The sequence below is a fragment of the Daucus carota genome, chromosome 2 (genome assembly GCF_001625215.2).
Source record: "Daucus carota subsp. sativus chromosome 2, DH1 v3.0, whole genome shotgun sequence".
NCBI classification, from domain to species: Eukaryota; Viridiplantae; Streptophyta; class Magnoliopsida; order Apiales; family Apiaceae; genus Daucus; species Daucus carota.
Genome location: NC_030382.2, coordinates 31,070,232 through 31,088,438, shown reverse-complemented (window position 1 = coordinate 31,088,438; position 18,207 = coordinate 31,070,232). Strand labels below are relative to the sequence as shown.

Here is an 18,207-nt window from a genome sequence, read left to right as displayed (position 1 = left end):
ACAAACTTGGATCAACTTATACAGAAAGCTTGATTTCCCAAAAATGACCATCACAGTATTGGACATACAATATCCTCTCACATGCTTGTTCTAATCATGTCATCGTTCTTATCTATTTCTGTATTGGTGCAAGTGACACGTAAGAAGCAAAAACATATATAAGTGACTCTACAGTCTACATCAAAAAACTTGTAAGAGACCGAGAAAAGTAGGAAGCCAAGTTCATTGTAGCGTTCCACTCTCATATCAAATATACTGTCTAGCTCCATCTACTTTCCACTCTTTGTTGCCTTTTCCAATATGTCAAAGTCTATCATAGAATCTCATATCAACCAGAAGGCATCGCCAATTTATAAATTATTATCTGATACCAGAATGGGCATTGCCAATTTTTTCCTACCTAAACTCACTAGCTTCAAGTAGAAACAGAAGATTACAATTGACAAAGAGGTCAAATACTTTACTAACTACAATAACCTTTATCATATTCTTTTTATATATGCGCACGTAATCACTTCAAGATTAGGTATACACACATCAATCACTTCAATACCCCTTCCAATCTTAAGATTAAGTTGTGTTTGGTTGAGGCGAATGGAACGAGTAAAATTACTTGAAAGTAATAGAGATAGGAGGTAAGTTTTGAATTAAATTTAAGTTAGTGCAAAATTGCTATGATGAGATTTGAGAAGTAATTAAGGGTAGGAGAGAATGAAACTTTACATCTTAAATTGAATGTATGATCTCTAGCACATAATGTAAGGAATGGAATGAAGGAATGGAATTTGTTAGCAATTGCACATAATATAGTTCATTTTTCATTCCATTCCTTCCAAAATCATTCACCCCAACCAAACACAACATAAGTGTACTTCATGACCTGACCCTTTTTACGACATGATAGATTACAAGTGAATAAGAGATGCAGATTAACTAGTTACTCGATTATTAATGATGGCAGGGAAAATGAAAACAAGCTGCCCATTCATTACATAAAATCGACTCAACTTTAAGCTTGCATTAGTTAAGACTTGTCATTTTACTGATTGAGATGTTAATACATAATTTTTGGGATAAAAATCACATACTAAAGCTTAATCCAATATAACCAACTCAAAGCTGCAATATATGAAAGAAAAGGCTGTAAAAGAAGCCAAAAAATAGCTTCACATTCATATCAATTTGCTTTCCTTAAACATTTCTAAATCACTGTTGTACTGTTAACCTATTCAATCTTCTATTGATCTATTCTCGGGACCAAACTCCAGCTGCATAATGAAATGCTTTACCTCATAAAAGAAGCAACACAATATCAGTAATACGGCCTTGTTTTCTGGTAGGCTCTTTAAACAGAAGCTGAAAAGCACGTCCGAAAGGAGCTTGTGAGGTTACTCATCATGGTTTGTGAACCTTGAAACCAAATACTTTAGGAACATAGGTCTGCAACGTTTTTTGCGGTTTGAGGTGTCCATACGTCATAAGAAAAAGATGCGGAAATGTTGTCCCAAAATATGCTCCATCAAGATCTAAAGATGATTAAAGAAAATTCAAGGAAAAATGTAACACATAGCCATAAGATATCATTTACTTAATTTTTTATGGAATGTATATGTGTGTTTGTCAAAAAATGCAAGAATAAACATATAGAAAACAAACTTATATCCCCAAGAAACCAGCACAAAACGTAAATAGCAGTACCAATATTGGACTGACCAACTAAACTATCCCTTATATTTATTCCTGAAGAGTTATCCAAGGTCAAAACTACATTTGTCGCCACCTTGGAAGCAACAGTTCAAAGTCAGAGAAATGGACTAGAAAAAAGGATATATAATATGGCATTAAAAGTATTCAGCAATCAATTAGTGATTCAAGTACTGCCACTCTGCCAGATGACGGTTTCACTAGATATATGTCAAAGCATGCAAGAATAGGTTCTTCAATAGCAAGCTTATATCAAACTTAAGAAACAGCACAGAAATTGTATAGCAATATAGATATGGGACTCCAAAAATAAATTACAGCCAAGTAACATTATTTCTTTCACTAAAGAATTGTCCTAGCGTATACCACATTTGTGGCCACCCTAATTCAGGTACTAGTTGTTCAGCAATGGCACTAGATAAAATAATCTAGGCCACCTTAATTCAGGTACTATTTCAGAAATGTCACTAGATAAAATAATCTAGGAAATGCATGCGCGCACATTGCAGATACTGCTAGATGACTTTTTTTTTTCTTTTTCATTTGTTTCCTTTTTTGAAAAATCAGCCAATGGTGTCAATTAATAGGCAAATGAAATGGAAAAAGGATACTGTCTTGAAACCTGGACCGAGGGGTATATATATCTTCACATTTTGGACAGTATATTTTTACAGTGCAATGCCGAGGAATATCTGACTGGCCAACAGGTAAACAGGGTTGCCCACAGCAGTAAACTCTGGGGCATCTACCAAACTCCGCATTCTTGTATTTCTCCAACTGTAACATACCACATCAGAAGTGCCCCTTGTTAACCACTATAGAAGTCTAAAGCCACAATAATTAGTATCAAAACCAAATGCTCACCATGGCAGCCTGTCCTTTAGTTGTCAATATATAACGCACATGGATCAGACCATACAACATCTCTGCCGCTGACTCGATCAACTCATTCTGTTCCTCTGTAAACATATCGCCTACACATTACAACGGTCGTAATCCACACATTACAGCTGTTGTGATTTACACAGCAGAATTTTCAGAACATAAAGATGTGTTAAGACTACAATAAATCTAGATTTTCTTTGAATTTTCAAATGCTTTCAAAAACCCTTAATGCAGCAGAGATAGTGAATATATTAGTTGAAAAAGAAACCACCAATCTATCTATATTTAGTAGCTACTAGGAGGGGAAGCCCAATACATGCTATAGGAATAATGCTTGATGATAGACGAAAAGCCAGGAGGACAGTCAGTAGTTGCGAAAGAGCAATCTGTATTCCTATTCAACAAAACAACTATCTCCTCCAAAAACATTATACATCCACGAACAAAACCCAGCTCTTAATCAAACAAATAGCACTTGCAGCCTCTATGGAAACTGAGACATCAGTCCCCACAAAAGGCATACATCAAATTTATGTGTTCATCAACGTTGTTTCTGGCAGGCATTCGACATGGCGTTTATAAAAAAAGATAAATATAATAGATTAATCAGGCTAATCTAATAAAAATGTGTAAGTAGAATAAAAACCCTAATTAAACTATTCATTCGGGATAAAATGAATTTAGGAGGTCATAAATTCGACCCCTCAAGTTTGAATTGGGAAAGAAAGTTTAAAAACTAACGTTCTCCGTCAATTGCCATGACGTCATCAAACAGAATGATAAATATACCCAATTTAGTGGCTTAAATGATATGTTTTTTAAATGGGTGATCTAGGTGAGATTTTTGGACGGAACGAGTGGCCCCTTTGATATAAAACCCTTTAATTTTCAAAGGATTTTTTAGCGAAGAAAAAAGTAAGTTTGGACTATTTTATTAAGTATATAACCACACTTCTTCCAGATAAGAATGCTATACTATTCTAGTATATTTTAAGATTTTTTTCTTCTAAACTTGTAGAAGCTCATGGGGTACAAATTCCCTCATCTTCCACAATCCCATTGCATCCAGGGCTCCACAGAGATACATTTCCCATCATGACTGACTGCACTGCTAAACTGAACAAATGAAGATTCCTGACCACCTTAAATTGTACACTGTTTTTTTCTTTCCAAAGTTGAATTGCATTAATAAAATGGTCAAACGTTTTGTCTCAATTTCTATACATACGCAAAAAGTTCAATAAAGCTGACTTGGAATATAATGCAAATGCAATCCCCATATCTACTTGTACAACACATTAAAAAGTAAACACAAAGACAATTAGACAAATCAAATTGATCGGATATAGGGGAAATACCATGGGAGGACTCAACATCCAGAATCAAATCAAGAGCATAATCATAGTATGGAACTTGGCTACTCAATCCACAGAGGTTAAAATCATCTTGGATGTAATCATCATCAACTTCACAGAAGAACTCATTCCCTCTTAAATTGCAAAACCAGGATATCCAAGATGTGTCCTCCCCATCAGATCCGCTGACATCTGAGTCCTCACTGTCTGTTTCTGATTCTTCCACTAAACAAGCATATGCGATGTCAGTCTACTGTGGAAACGATGTTCACATAACAACAGAAAGGACATAAGATGGGGGGGGGGGGGGGGGACTAAAAGATTATTAGATACCGTTAAAGGATGTTTGACTTGTGAACAGTGCACTATAAGATAGACAAAAACACAACGATACACATCAGACGGGCATACAAATCAGTCACTTATGAGAGAGGGGCCTAGTTCTCTTACCCAAAAGATACAAAGCAATATAGATGATATTACCCCCAAGTAGCAAAGCAAAACCATTTCCATGAACCAGTTTGTTAGCACAACATTAGGAACCACAGACACAAACTTAGATGTAAGAAGCCAAAAGGTGTTTCCAGTGCAGAAGTGCACGCAACAAATTTCAAGAGGCAATAGAACATTTTAGAACATTTAAGAAGTTGTAAAACAGTAATATGATTACAGGAAAAAGTAAAAGGTCCACTTCTCTACCCCCTCTGCCCTCCTTCACCCTAATCTCCAAGGAGTTCTCCCCACCTCCCTTACCCTTATTCTCTCAGGACTGTCGTCTGTAGACATTCTTCGGTTCCAGACTAAAAATTACGTAATTATGTTTGTTGAATAATAGTTTCAGACTGGTACAAACAACAAGTTACTTGTATTATATTGAAGTTAGTTGACAAGTGATGACTGAATATTAATACTTACACAGATTAAAAGCTGCAGAGAGAGATTTTAAAAAAGTAGACAATATACTAATGAATATAATTACACAAAAATGTAGGAACCTCTTCACTTGGAGAAAGAAAGGAAATTTTCCAAGTTGAGAAAGGTAAGTAAAGAAATATGTTGATGAAAGCTATATATCCCAAAAGTTAGCTTGCAAGAATTTAATGTCATTCAGAATAAACAATTTGTTTAGCCATCTTCCTCTACCACATAGATGGACAAGGTATATGACTCTTGTTCTTTTACCTTGGCCTAATTTCTTTCTAGAAAGGCCTTAAAATTTGGAAGATGGAAGGAGCCAATCATCTTAAATCTAGAAATTTTAACTACTAATACAGAATCAAACTCTTGCAGGGCTAGTGGAGAAAACAACAACAATAACAATTTTTTCTACCCCCTAGACTATTACGTAAGGGACATTCCTGAAAACTGAAAAAGCTACTCCTCACAAAAACTCGAAGAGGGCAAACCCTTTACAGAGATATGCCTATATAACAAAATGACAACTACAACAACAGATTGAGCAAGCAAACAGAGAGAGGGAGGGAGGGAGAGAGAGAGAGAGGGGAGGGAGAGAGAGAGGGGAGGGAGAGGGGAGGGAGAGAGAGAGAGAGAGAGGGAGAGGGGGGAGGGAGGGAGAGAGAGAGAGAGAGAGAGAGAGAGAGAGAGAGAGAGAGAGAGAGAGAGGAATTTTCACCAGCTGGGGGGTGGGTGTTACTGGGAGCAGACAAGATTGAAAGGCGTTGCTGCTGATCTTTGGTAGTAGCAGAATTGATCGTAATATTATCTTTGGGAGAGGATCTGGATCTGTCACGCTTGTCAAGGGCTTGCTTAATTCGCTTCAAATCTTCGTTATGCGAAACCCGATTCATCTCCGTCTTAGATCCCACCCCAACTCCTCTTTTGCTATACATATCTTTCTCCCACTAATTACTTTCTATTAGTATTTAAATTAGGGGTGGGGTAGTCGCAGTAAGGGATGGTACCGCCGAGAAGACCTATATTAGCACAGGCCAAGTAGTCTCTCTCACCCTTCACCACAGTGATAACACAAGTCACCTTGTGTTCATTTTTACCGTCCCGCCTGGCCGCCTCAGCAACTTATCCAAGTACCCAATTATTATTTTTTCCCTTTATATATTTTCATATTTGTATTTTTAATTTAACATATTTATATTGTTCTTGGTTCTTTCCATAATTTTTAAAAAAATTATCCATATAATATTATACATATATATATTATAAAAAAATTTGAGTATTGTAGTACAAAATTGGATAAAATATAATTTTATCATTTAATTTTTAATTTTTTCTATAATATTTGTAAGCATCTGACAACATGCGAAAAAAAGTCATGGATATCATAATTTGAAGTCAAAATGTCCTGAATACCAGATTCTGAAAAAATGACCCCTCACTCAAATACACGCATTAGGTTAAGCAATGTTATGAGAATATTTTACATGATTTTGGGCTTGAAATGTTAGATAAAGTAACGTCATAACCTAACGTTACACTACGTAACTTTAGTTTTTTTAGGATCTACTTGTGTTTTGCTTATGAGCTTGAGCTGAAATAAGAGATAAACGTTTTATTGTATAACATTTTCAATAGAAATTGTAAACGTTATACAATGTAACGTTATAAAATGAGATTTGGGACCATATTTCTGGATCTTATATTTAGTGCATCAATGCTTCAAATTGTGATACGCATGGCCAATATCCATATCATGTTGATCATGTTTATAAATCTTGTAATCAAAAGATAGAGCAATTATTTTATAAATCGCAGGACACTATGTCCTACAATATAACTCATAAGCAGAATGATAATCTTCTTTTTTTTTTTTTGTAAGGTCTACATAATCGTAGATGAATTGTATCGAAATACAATAAACCGCATCCGGGATTTCTTTCTTTCAAGAAAATTTATCATCTAACCGAAAGTCATGCAAGCATAACTCCGGACGCTTAGACAATAAAGCTAAAATGAATAAGAAAGGAAAACCCATAAGTCCCGTGGCACCAAAGTATCCTGAAAAGACAAAACAAACAAAACATAAATCAACATACAACAATTACACACATATAAATTTAATTAAAGTAAAAATAGAAAATCTAATAAAACAAAACAAAACAAAAAAATATATATATATATCAAAAGTAGATAGACAATAAAATAATATAGAAATATAAGTTAATTTCTAACCAAAGGAAAATCCTTTGGTTAGACACATAAAAATTCAAATTTTAGTGAGGAATAAAAACAAAGGTTTGAACAATAATTAAATACTAGCCTTTAACCCGTGCGAAGCACGGGCGAGTATATAGTTCGTTATTTATTATTTATAATTTAAATTTTAACATCATTTTATTAGTATTTTAGTATTAATGGATTAAATTTAATTAAATTATATTATTCAACTGCCGATTACTTGAAAATGGACAAACCCTAATAAATAAATATATATATATATATATAGAGAGTCAAGTTATATGGAGTCCACTTTTTATTGGAGTCCTTGGAGTCCATACATGTTCTGCAATTAAAAATATAGCTTAAAATATTACAAAACACATTATTTTTCGAATGATGTTCTACAAACATCATTACTTTATTGTAAATCCTACAAATCTCAGTACAGTATATATGTTCTGCAACATGAACATGTATGTTCTGCAAGATGAACATGTATGTTCTGCAAAACTAAACATGTTTTATTATATTGCAATGTTTTACTTGTAAAATATATGAAATCCGCAAGATTTACAATAAAATAATGATGTTTGTAGAACATCATTCGAATATAATGTGTTTTGTATTATTTTAAGCTATATTTTAATTGCAGAACATGCATGGACTCCAAGGACTCCAATAAAAAGTGGACTCCATAGAACTTTACTCTATATATATATATATGTCAAAAGTTTAGTACATTTAATCCGAATTTAGTACACGTAAATTTAAAAATAAAAAAAATCAGAAAAATCAAATCTTTTCCAAACATAGCCGATCGTGTAATACCTTTGAAAGATTCGGTGATCTAATCAATCGAATTTCAACGTAATTTTGTAATCTTGGTTTGTTTGACAACAATAACTTTTAGATTAGAATTAGAAAGAGTTATGCAATGATTCGTGTTTATATTGAAATATAACACGTTAAAGTTAAAAAAAGTTATATGAACGGTCTTGTTAAAAAAAGATATTCAAAATTGTATATTTATAATTTTATTTATGACATCATTATAATTTTTTTAATGAAATATTATATGATAATGAATTATTATGAGTGTTTTTAGCATTTGAAACTGTTTAACAATATAATACTAATAGACTCCACGTTTGTAGACTTGTAGTACCATAAGGAGAGTATCAAACCAAAAAATAATAAACTCCACATTTGTAGACTTGTAGTACCAAAAGGAAAGTACCAAACCAAAAAATATAACTAAAATTTTGGACTACAAATTATACCCATGTTGGCTTATTATAGTATAGTATAGTATAGATATTAAATCTAATGATCATCAAATTGGTCAATTAGCCATAAAAATGGCATCCATAACCGGAACAAAAAGCCATCAAAGGCACAATAGAGCCATCAAAGGCACAATAGAGTCATCATTAATGACTCCTTTGAATATTTGGAACTTAATAAAAGTAATCAAAATTCAAATTAAGAAGGTAACTGATTATAACTTATAAAAGTTGACCAATTTTCCTTGATATATAGACAACACATTTAAGGACCATTAAAACACTTTTAAGACATATAAATAAAATCAATTTCAAATTCAAATTTATCAATTAAGACAATTTACTTGTATATAAACGGTCAATTAATTATTCAAATTAAAGCACAATTTACTCAAATTAAAACACAAAAATTTAAGATGAAGCATGCAATGAAAAGTCAAATTCAAAGATAAACAAATTTAAAAAGAGTCAATCAGCCATTCAAATTCAAATATAACTAAAACTAAGATCTACAATTACTACTATTAAAACCAAACAATATCCAAAATTACATGCTAAAATTTGAATCAAGCAATAAAATAAGTCAACCAGGCTAATCTAATATTACAACACGCACTAATTAAGTCATTACCACTCCAGCTCCACCGTCATCATCCAAGAACCGCAATTAATCATCATGAACACTAGCGAAAAACTAAGAATCGAACATGAAGATACTAAACACAAGACGTAACTGATCATATAATATAAGATTGATAACACCTCTCCAATCTTCTCAAATTCGGATAAAAATAGATAGAAAAAGAAGAAAATTGGATACGAAAACAACACATACAATAATAAATTTAAGCACCCAATTATACCTAATCATGAAATATGAACAACATCACAATAGTATATACAGTAAAACAATAAACAATCACAAAATCATAATCATGTAGGTTTAATTTATCAAAAGATCACACCTGTTTTTTTTATTTCTGCAGAAAATAATATTTGAATACGATTGTATCCAAAAGAACCAGAATACAAGACTTTGAGTACCGTATTTTGACAAACACTTGGTACGCATACAAGAATCTGGCACATCTGGTTCGCAGTCGCGGAGAGATCATAATTCCCACTCAAGCCTGCGCAGGAGCCAACGGAAGACCAAGCTCATTCGACACAGCCTCCCTCTTCAGCAGAATGATAATCTTAATACTTATTAAAATTGAAAGATATTAATGATTAATTGATAATTATGTTTAAAGATATTTATGAATAATAAATTATATATAAAATTTGGATAATCTAAACTATTATCTATGATTAAACAGAAAAACTATGACTACTCCAATATTTTTGTATGATGTATAAAACTTGACCCTATATTTCTAGTCATGTTACCCTTAAAACCGTTAGTCTTAGAACTTTCTAGTATTAATTAGGATTCTACAACATAACTACATATGCAAAAAATGTCGTATAATATATAAGAATAATATTAATTGAATGTAGAAATATGTTTTTTCACACCTCAAAATACATGTAAAAAGTCAAAGCGACTATTATTTTGAAAATAGAGAGAGAAATATATAAACAAGACATATTTTACATGTGCAGTTCTAATGCATTTTTTACATTTTTTGCATGTGCAGTTCTGCTGCAGAACCCTAATTAATACGAGAAGATCCTAATGTTCTTAGACTAACGGTTCTAAGAGTATCATGACCCTTATATATATATATATATATATATATATATATATATATATATATATATATATATATATATATATATATATATATATATATATAAAAGAGTATTATTTGAACATAAGGATATTATATGTTAAAAACTAAAGATACGATTCTCACAAATAAAAGCAAAAATTGTGAGAATGATCAACTGTCCAGCAGTACCATCTGGAATAATTTTAATCAAATTCCTTAAATTTCTTTTTGGCTTCTTCGGTTTTCCGAAGCTGTTGAATTCTTAATATGTTTTATTATAGTTAACTTCGGTGATAGGATAAGACATGTTTTAATCAAGACCGATCAGCTCCTTGAGACGTGCAAATAGTTGTGAGCATGATCTGTGATTTTTGCACTGAACAAGCTCTAGAGTCCAAACTGTATACGCTCAAGTCCAGACTCAAAGCTATAATAATCACCCTGTAGTTAGGTTGCACTGACTAGCAAGTCTGAAACTGTTGATAAGTTGAGCTCGCAAGATAAAGAGCCCCCATGACCATCTCGACAACAGAATTACTTTTAGTAGTCATCAAGTTCATAAATTATATCGATAACTATGCATTAACCAGAAGTAACATCTTAAAATCATTCACAACCATTTTTCATTAAATACATATCATTGTTCAGGAGATGTAATGTTTCTGAATAGGGGGTTAAGAAATGTAACATAGAGTGTAGGACCAGAGCACAACTAACATAACCTACAATCGATGGAAGACGATAGTTACTGGCTTACACATCTTTACAACCATGCCAAATTTGAAATCAAACCTTGAAAGATAATTAGTCTCTCACTTAACGCTTAACATCAATCCTAAATATGGTCTCACTTTCATTCTCAAGTATAAAAGTACATTCATCTCCTATTCGCAGTTTATTTGACAAGAAAAAGTTTTTCCAACCGCTTGTTAAAGCTTTAATACCTAGCTTCTGATGGTAAAGGACAGGCCAAACTCTTTTGTCCCCACCTTTAAGGTTTACTACCTTCTTGTCCATGCATGTCCACAATGTAACTGATTTTGGCAATTCCTGCTCAAATTTCGGATAAGGACATTTAAAAATAGAGAACAAGAATAAGCTCACTCATGCACATATAGAATGCTTAAAATGAACTACACATGGTACTTAGATCGGCTAGCATAGAACTTAAAGTAACAAAACAAATGTAATAATTTTCACTAAAGCAAACCTAAGGATTTCTAGCAAGCCAGCACAAGAAAACAATGAATGAAAAAACATCTTCAATACATCACAACTGGGCTCACAACTGTGTGTTGTGCGGCTGTGCGCACTAGGACTTGGGTATTGATTATGACTTTAAAAAGTGATATTATATCTTCAGACAATTAACTAACTTACTAGGTTGTCTAATACAAATGACAGAAACATATTAAAAGCCAGCATGATGCCAAGGAAAGTTTGCAAATCTCACAGGCTCAAGGAAAAGTCAATTACATCCTATACATGAACATGTCATACCTCTTGATCACATATCGGAACATTGCCCTTTAAAAAACTTGAAACAATTATCAAGTTTTACAACACCAGCCATTCACTTGTAAAGTACTGAGAAACAGCAGTAAACAATGAAGTGTTGTAACAACGTACCAAAAGCTCCTTGCTTCCTACCATTACAGTAAAAGTGAGAGCAGATGCATCCAGGCGTTCGTCATTATATGAATCAACAGGTTCAGCTTTAACTGCTTTATGGATTTCATTACTCTTTTCATCGCCGCCAATTATTTGATCAGACCTTTCTTTAAACTTGGGATACTTTTCTACAAGAATACAAGCACATTTAAATAAGAAAGTCTATTCCGTGCTACACTCTTTGAAACGGCTGTAATAGATGAAGAGACAGGAAATCATTTACCAACGCTCATAAACTCACAACTGGGTGATTTTCCCACCTCCATTCGCTCTGATTTTAGTAAAGTCACTGTCTCACCTGCTCAACATTAGATTACCACATTATTAAAAGACTTATTTAATACACGTGAATTTCACCAAAAAAGCCGCGTTTACTAAAAGTACAAGCACAAGGGGCAACAGTGTGCAAGACAGATGTATCAGCAACTCTCATTGACACTTCAATGGATCAGCAGCTTGGAAACATGAGTTTTAAATGTTAATGACCAAACAACATTATGCAGTTATGCTAAGTTGACACCAGTATTAAGCTGCTCAACTCCTTCTTTAACTTAATTGAGCCCACTAGCTAAAGCCACTGAAAACTGATAGATTTAGAGCTGATATCAGGTAAGCATTGCAGAAGAGCAAGTTCGTCTGGCTTGGTGTTTATAAAGTGAAGTTAAAACATTATATAATTCTCAACCTTTTTTGTGTATCTTTTTGACAGGTAAAAAAATAGCCATGTAGACTTGTAGTTATAGTAAAATCATATAAGCATATTCCATAATAGGATCCTGTGTACAGATTATATGATCTTTTCTAACAAGCTTTTATCTCTTTCTAACCTTATTAAGTATATCCTGCACAAGGCATGCATATTATTGTGCTCGACATTGTTTTATTTACGTTGTGCTCCCGGGTTTTTAACAATAGAAGAGTAGAAAAGAAGGTATATATATATATATATATATATATATATATATATATATATATGTAACTGGATTTTTCTCTCGTGCTCCCAAGTTCTCTTGGGAAGAATTTTTTTTTTTAAATATTATGTGAGAATCATCCACAAGGAGAGAGTTTATGAGAGAAATTTAAAATTCTCTCTTCTCTATCAGTGAAAAATCAAGAACAAAATCACCGAAGAAAATTTTGAGAGTTTTCATTCTCTTCTTTTCTCTTCTCTCGTTTTGAAACTCAGGAGTACATCGTTAAAGAGAAAATAACAAGGATTAAAGAGAACTAACTTGAATGTTTTTTACTTCCTGTGACCTCCTCAATTTGTACTCTGTTCAATGATGTAGTTGAACTCTTGATCCTACATTCTGAATGTGACTGAGCTCGGTTTCCTGTGGGTAAAACGGATTGATGGTCACCATGACGATCATTGCCAACTTCTGCCATGTTCTCCCTCTTTAAATAGAGATTGTTATTGTTAGAGAAAGTAGGAGCAGTCGCTTTTGCAGGGAGTTCTGCGACGTTCTCCCTCTTCAAATAGACATTGTTGTTGTCACAATATGTAGGAGCAGCTACTTTGGCAGATTGTTTCCCTAGGCCTGATTGATAGTCACCAAGATGATCATTGCCAACTTCTGCCACATTCTCCTTCTTTAGAGAGACATTGCTATTGCTAAAGAATGTAGGAGCAGTCACTTTCGCTGGTGGTTCCCCACTCACCACCTTTGCAGACACAGGATTCTCATCTAAAATTCTTGCAGCTGCATTACATGCTGCCGACGTATTAGAAGGATGAGTTCTTTTATCACTACTTCCATCAGGATCAACTCCCCGCATTTCCAAGTTTATAAAACCCAATATCGGACTCCTGCCTTCTTCACATTTGTATCCAGAATCTCTGTTAATCGTGAAGACTTGCTCAATATCACTATCACCTAATGCAACATGCTGGTACATACCATCTCCAGGTTTTACACTTGAAGAGTTATTCTTGGACATTGGTTGGCCATGTATTCTAGCTTCAGAGTCTGGTACGCCAGGAAACACTGAACCCTGCTTATTAGAATGATTCTGGCACTCTCCAACTGCATTACTATTCACATCAATTTCACTTCTCTTTCTTTTTTTCCCATTTTCTAAAGGGAACATACGCTTCTCCAAGCCAGTTTTGTCAATTATCTGAACAACAAAATGAGATTTCACCATAAAGTGGAATACCAGACTATATCCCTCTCTCAGGCCATGATCTGCATAAAACTTATCCCAGCCCTTATTAAAAGCCAAGTGACCATCTTTATTGCCTAATGTTACTTGCCACCGCTGACCATTAGTGTCCTCAAGATCATAAACTTTTCCAGCACCCAGAACTGGAATAGTTTGCGAAATTTTTTGAGGCAAGCACTGCAAATACATAATATTTCAAAGCATTAATTTGTTGACGAGATATTCTGCACCAGTGACCAGCCAAAAGCCATCATATGTTGTTTATCTTTTCTTTTTGCAAAAATGATTTCAGTTGCTACAGCAATATTACCGATATATCATATCTTGACTGGTTTTTTAGGCAGCAAGGTGTTCAATCCTTGTCATGCATATCACCATTACAAAGTCTGATTCTTCCTAAGAACAATAGTTATTTCTGGCCCATAATAAATATGCATCCAGATCCCGATAGTCCTAACCTTTAGCGATCAGAATCAGGGTCCCTTTGACTCGGAAGCACGAGAGAAAGTTATGGTACAGAGTACAATAAGGTTTTGAGCAAACATCATACAGATATCGACATTTTGTAGACGACAGAGTTTTGGCAGCTAAATGTTTCACTATGCATACAGATCATACTAGTTTGGACAGTCTTAAACTAGACATAGGCCCTTTTCATATTCCTTATTGTTCTGACAGAACATGACACATATGTTCTGACAGAACATGACACATATGTTCTGACAGAATATTGAACATGACACATGTTCTGACAGAACATGACACATATGTTCTGACAGAACAACCATTTTCATTCTACCAAGTACAACTTGCAATTGGAAAAGTCTACATAACCATTATAAAACCTCGTCATTTAAAAAGAAACTACAGGCCATTGAAGCTTCCTAGGATCATAACTTCCGAAAATGCATTCACAAACTAAATGCCTTTTCATGTCAATTTGTATTTCTTTTTCTATTTACACCAGTTTAAAGCTATTTAAGTTATACTATATAAGTGAGTTTACAAATGCTCCAGGATAAGAGGAAAATATATTTTTATAGATATCGAACACACTCACAAACCCACCTTCTCTTCAATTTGAACCATCAAGCTCCTGTCAAGGGAATGAAATACATGCTTCTGGGCTATGAGCCCTTTGTTCATAATTTGTTAATAAAGGAGAATATTCTTCAAACACTCTTTAACAAAACTAGCTAAAATGACATTTCGATTATTACTATCATTAAATTAAACTGTCATTTATCATATTCAACTGAAGTGTTTTTATCCTAGATTCACATGGTGACCCTGAAATTTGGACTTTCAAACCTCCATCAAAGCTTTGTTGTATACAACTTCCCTATTTTAGCGTTTCAAATGAAACTTCGATTATTTAGCTGCCAATACTATAGAACTAGTATGTAAATTTCATTAATATACAGTAATAATTTTTTTCAAAATTTCAGTACCTAGCTTTTGTGAAATATTGTTATCTGAGAGATGTCAATAAATACCTTAAATACCAAATCTATTTTCCGCATGTAATTGTTCTTCCTTATTTCTCTTCCATAGAAAGTTACAGGATATGCATTTAAATTTGAAACAGAAAATACTTAAATTAGGCCCAACATTTTAATTTTTCATAAATCAAGGACAAAAGAACAAAATATGCTTTTAGTCGAGTGCAATAGGAAAGAGGGAAATGAGATTTAATGAGGGAACCAAATAGGAAAACTGAGGCAATCGACAATTACCAGATATTTCCAATAATCATAACCTCCATAAAGGACTTTGTAAAAAGTAGTAATCAGGGGAGACGGGTCCTTTTTCCTTTGATGAAGTAATAAGCACTTCGATTTGCACTCATCACATGCTTCTCCACCGGCCATCTCTATTGTCTCTTAACTAAAATATATATCTGCAAATCCCTTTAGCATTTCATAATCACGCACTTAGATGCAATATGATAAGTAAAATAAATACGAATACGAAGATGTTATGATGAGAATACTTGAGCTCAAAACTAAAATATTACAAAAGAAGGATAAATTACAGATGAAATATCCATCTTCTAAACACGCAATGAGTGAATGAGATAACCTAACCACTAACTGACTTCATCATCACATTGTGACCAACTCCTCCAATGCTTTTTTTCCCATATAAACTTTTTGGCGGAAACATGTCACAACCTAAAGACACAGCTACTCCCATATATCTTAAAGGAACCAATTCCTATATTTAACAAACTGATCAACACAATCAAATGGGCATTTTAGAAAATATCAACAATTGTGTCCCTAAATTATAAGAAAAAAATCAGATCCTGCTGAGTTAAGACTCTAGTTAGACCAAAATCCTAAGAGCAAGAGTCTTGTCAAATTTAAGAAAGTGAAGACATGAGATCTACTCATACTAAAAAAGAATCACTTTCACACTTGCAATAGTTTCCATTGAGAAATCAGAGTAACTAACAGTAGATAAGAATGATAAAATAATAGGCTGGTGCATCAAGAATCAAATATAATAGCCCCTCTTCTCTGGGTACCAAAAATGGAGCCCGATTTAACTTGTATCATTAAAAAAAAGAAAAAAGTTGATGGGTCGACCAGGCTTAATGAATAGCACAATGAAGCCCTAATTTTGAGCACAAAAAGGAAACCATAAAGACAATGCACAGTGTATTTATTACCAGGCTAAAACATAACTTACCAAGTGACAAAGACTCAACAACACACATAGAGATCAGACACTAACTGGTTATGATGAGAGTAAAAATGTATGCATGCATGTGGGTTTATCAATTATGATGGAGCAAGAAACTAAAGATTAGAAAGTCTAGTACCTGGTTTGAGTGGTAGAAAGGAAAGAAAGAAGGGGTCTCTGCTTTTGAATGTAAGTGTTCAACTTCTCATCTACCAAACCAAACGTTTGTTATCGAAAGGCGCGCACAAGTTTCGTCCATTCCTCTACTCTACTTGGACATAGCCCCTGTATCTCTACTCGTCTCGTCCTGTGTCCTGTCAAATTGGAAAAAAGCATCTCTCTAGTGTCACAATGTGTAACGTTCATTTTGTTGATTTTGTAATTTCAGATTTCTGTAAATATTTTACTAATTGACCGATTATGATCTGATTCGGTTAAAATTTCTGATGCATTAAGAAAAAAAAGATAAATTTTAATTCGGTAAATCATATGTTAGTTTTATTTTTTATTTCCACAACAGACATATAATATTTTGATATATTAGTTTGATTAAAAATATTAGCTCATGAGAAAATTTTGATCACCAACAAAGATAATTGTAATTTATCATATTTGAGAATGATTTGATCAAGACATGGGAAGAAATCTCCCACAATTAAATAATGCGATAATTTTATGAAAATTATGGTTGTATACGAATTTATTATAAACTCGCGGTTTGAAATATGCGAGATTCATTATTTAGAATATAATACAGGTGAATTTCACGATGAGTATTATCTTATCTATAAAATTTTTGAATCACATGTTTATTAATTCGCATCATATAAACAAACAAATTTCTCATGTCAATCATAAACAAATTATTTTGATCATAACAGATTTCCCACCACTAAGATGACTCAATCTGGAATCGTAAAACAAGCGACACCATGACTTCTTCCAAATCGTAGTAATGCTAAAGATCGTTTAGCACTGATCCCTGAAAAAGTAAGTAATTTCTTCTGGAAACAAGTCATTTTGCAAATATAACTTTACCCAAACATGCCCACATACCGTACGATTCTCATTCTAAACCATGAGGCATGTTTGCTCTGCTCCGGAGCTAAGTTCACCCAGATGAGCATAGTAATGACAGGTTAAGGTAGAAAATAGAATCGAATGTATCTGTAAAACTAGAGTTCAAAAATTACAAGTAAAATTGTGAATGGATATAGGGCCTGTTTGTATTCGAGAAGCAGAAGATGCTTCTGGCTTCTGATTTCCTTGATCCGTTTGTGTAAATAAGTAAAAGCAGTAAAAGCAGTAAAAGCACTTTTACAACTGAGGATGCTAACTTTTCTCTTAGAGCTTCTATTTATTTTTCAAACACTTTATTAACTTATTTACTTCTTCCCTCTAATCCACTTCTTTACTTTAAGTACAAAATCACTTTTTTTAAATTTGTCCAAACAGCCCCATAATACATTGCAACAGACAATTTATTCATCAAGTTACTATTAAGGGTTTGTCTAGTGTGTGCCCATGGGCACATGCTAAGCACGGAAACTCATAAATTTGGTGTGTTTTGATTGGTGAGGTTGGTGTGAATGCAGGGGGACCATC

General features: G+C 33.5%; 2 protein-coding genes across 6 annotated transcripts; both read right to left on the bottom strand.

Annotated features, from left to right (window-relative positions):
* Positions 1-1,085: 1,085 nt before the first annotated feature.
* LOC108207342 (casein kinase II subunit beta-2) lies at positions 1,086-5,920 on the bottom strand. 2 transcript variants are annotated; one of them, XM_064087144.1, is made up of 5 exons: positions 5,578-5,920; positions 3,948-4,169; positions 2,569-2,663; positions 2,316-2,481; positions 1,086-1,526 (listed from the first exon to the last, which is right to left on the bottom strand). In XM_064087144.1, exons 1-5 carry the CDS (start codon positions 5,792-5,794, stop codon positions 1,396-1,398), a joined length of 831 nt encoding a protein of 276 aa, XP_063943214.1. In that variant the 5' UTR covers positions 5,795-5,920; the 3' UTR covers positions 1,086-1,395. The 2 variants fall into 2 exon arrangements, with proteins under 2 accessions (XP_063943214.1, XP_063943213.1); XM_064087143.1 differs by having other exon boundaries at positions 2,569-2,678; positions 5,578-5,919.
* Positions 5,921-10,675: 4,755 nt separating this feature from the next.
* On the bottom strand, positions 10,676-16,938 carry LOC108206517 (uncharacterized). Of its 4 annotated transcripts, none has more exons than XM_017376843.2 (6): positions 16,742-16,937; positions 15,651-15,824; positions 12,981-14,091; positions 11,972-12,046; positions 11,707-11,876; positions 10,676-11,127 (listed from the first exon to the last, which is right to left on the bottom strand). In XM_017376843.2, exons 2-6 carry the CDS (start codon positions 15,783-15,785, stop codon positions 10,894-10,896), a joined length of 1,725 nt encoding a protein of 574 aa, XP_017232332.1. In that variant the 5' UTR covers positions 15,786-15,824; positions 16,742-16,937; the 3' UTR covers positions 10,676-10,893. The 4 variants fall into 4 exon arrangements, 3 of the variants coding, with proteins under 3 accessions (XP_017232332.1, XP_017232330.1, XP_017232334.1); XM_017376841.2 differs by having other exon boundaries at positions 15,651-15,814; positions 16,742-16,936; XM_017376845.2 differs by lacking the exon at positions 16,742-16,937 and adding an exon at positions 15,950-16,586 and having other exon boundaries at positions 15,651-15,814.
* Between the last annotated feature and the right edge of the window lie 1,269 nt (positions 16,939-18,207).

What these genes read in the sequence shown, in the direction of transcription:
- LOC108207342 (XM_064087143.1), bottom strand. Translation starts at nt 5,794, where the DNA reads ATGTATAGCAAAAGAGGAGTTGGGGTGGGATCTAAGACGGAGATGAAT. An exon ending in GGATGTTGAGTCCTCCCATG is followed by an intron (nt 2,679 to 3,947) that starts GTATTTCCCCTA and finishes TGTAATGTGTAG; the next exon opens with GCGATATGTTTACAGAGGAA. An exon ending in TCGGTCCAGGTTTCAAGACA is followed by an intron (nt 1,527 to 2,315) that starts GTATCCTTTTTC and finishes AATCATCTTTAG; the next exon opens with ATCTTGATGGAGCATATTTT.
- LOC108206517 (XM_017376843.2), bottom strand. Translation starts at nt 15,785, where the DNA reads ATGGCCGGTGGAGAAGCATGTGATGAGTGCAAATCGAAGTGCTTATTA. An exon ending in AGGAAGTAAAAAACATTCAA is followed by an intron (nt 12,047 to 12,980) that starts GTTAGTTCTCTT and finishes AATGTTGAGCAG; the next exon opens with GTGAGACAGTGACTTTACTA. An exon ending in TTGTGAGTTTATGAGCGTTG is followed by an intron (nt 11,877 to 11,971) that starts GTAAATGATTTC and finishes GTATTCTTGTAG; the next exon opens with AAAAGTATCCCAAGTTTAAA.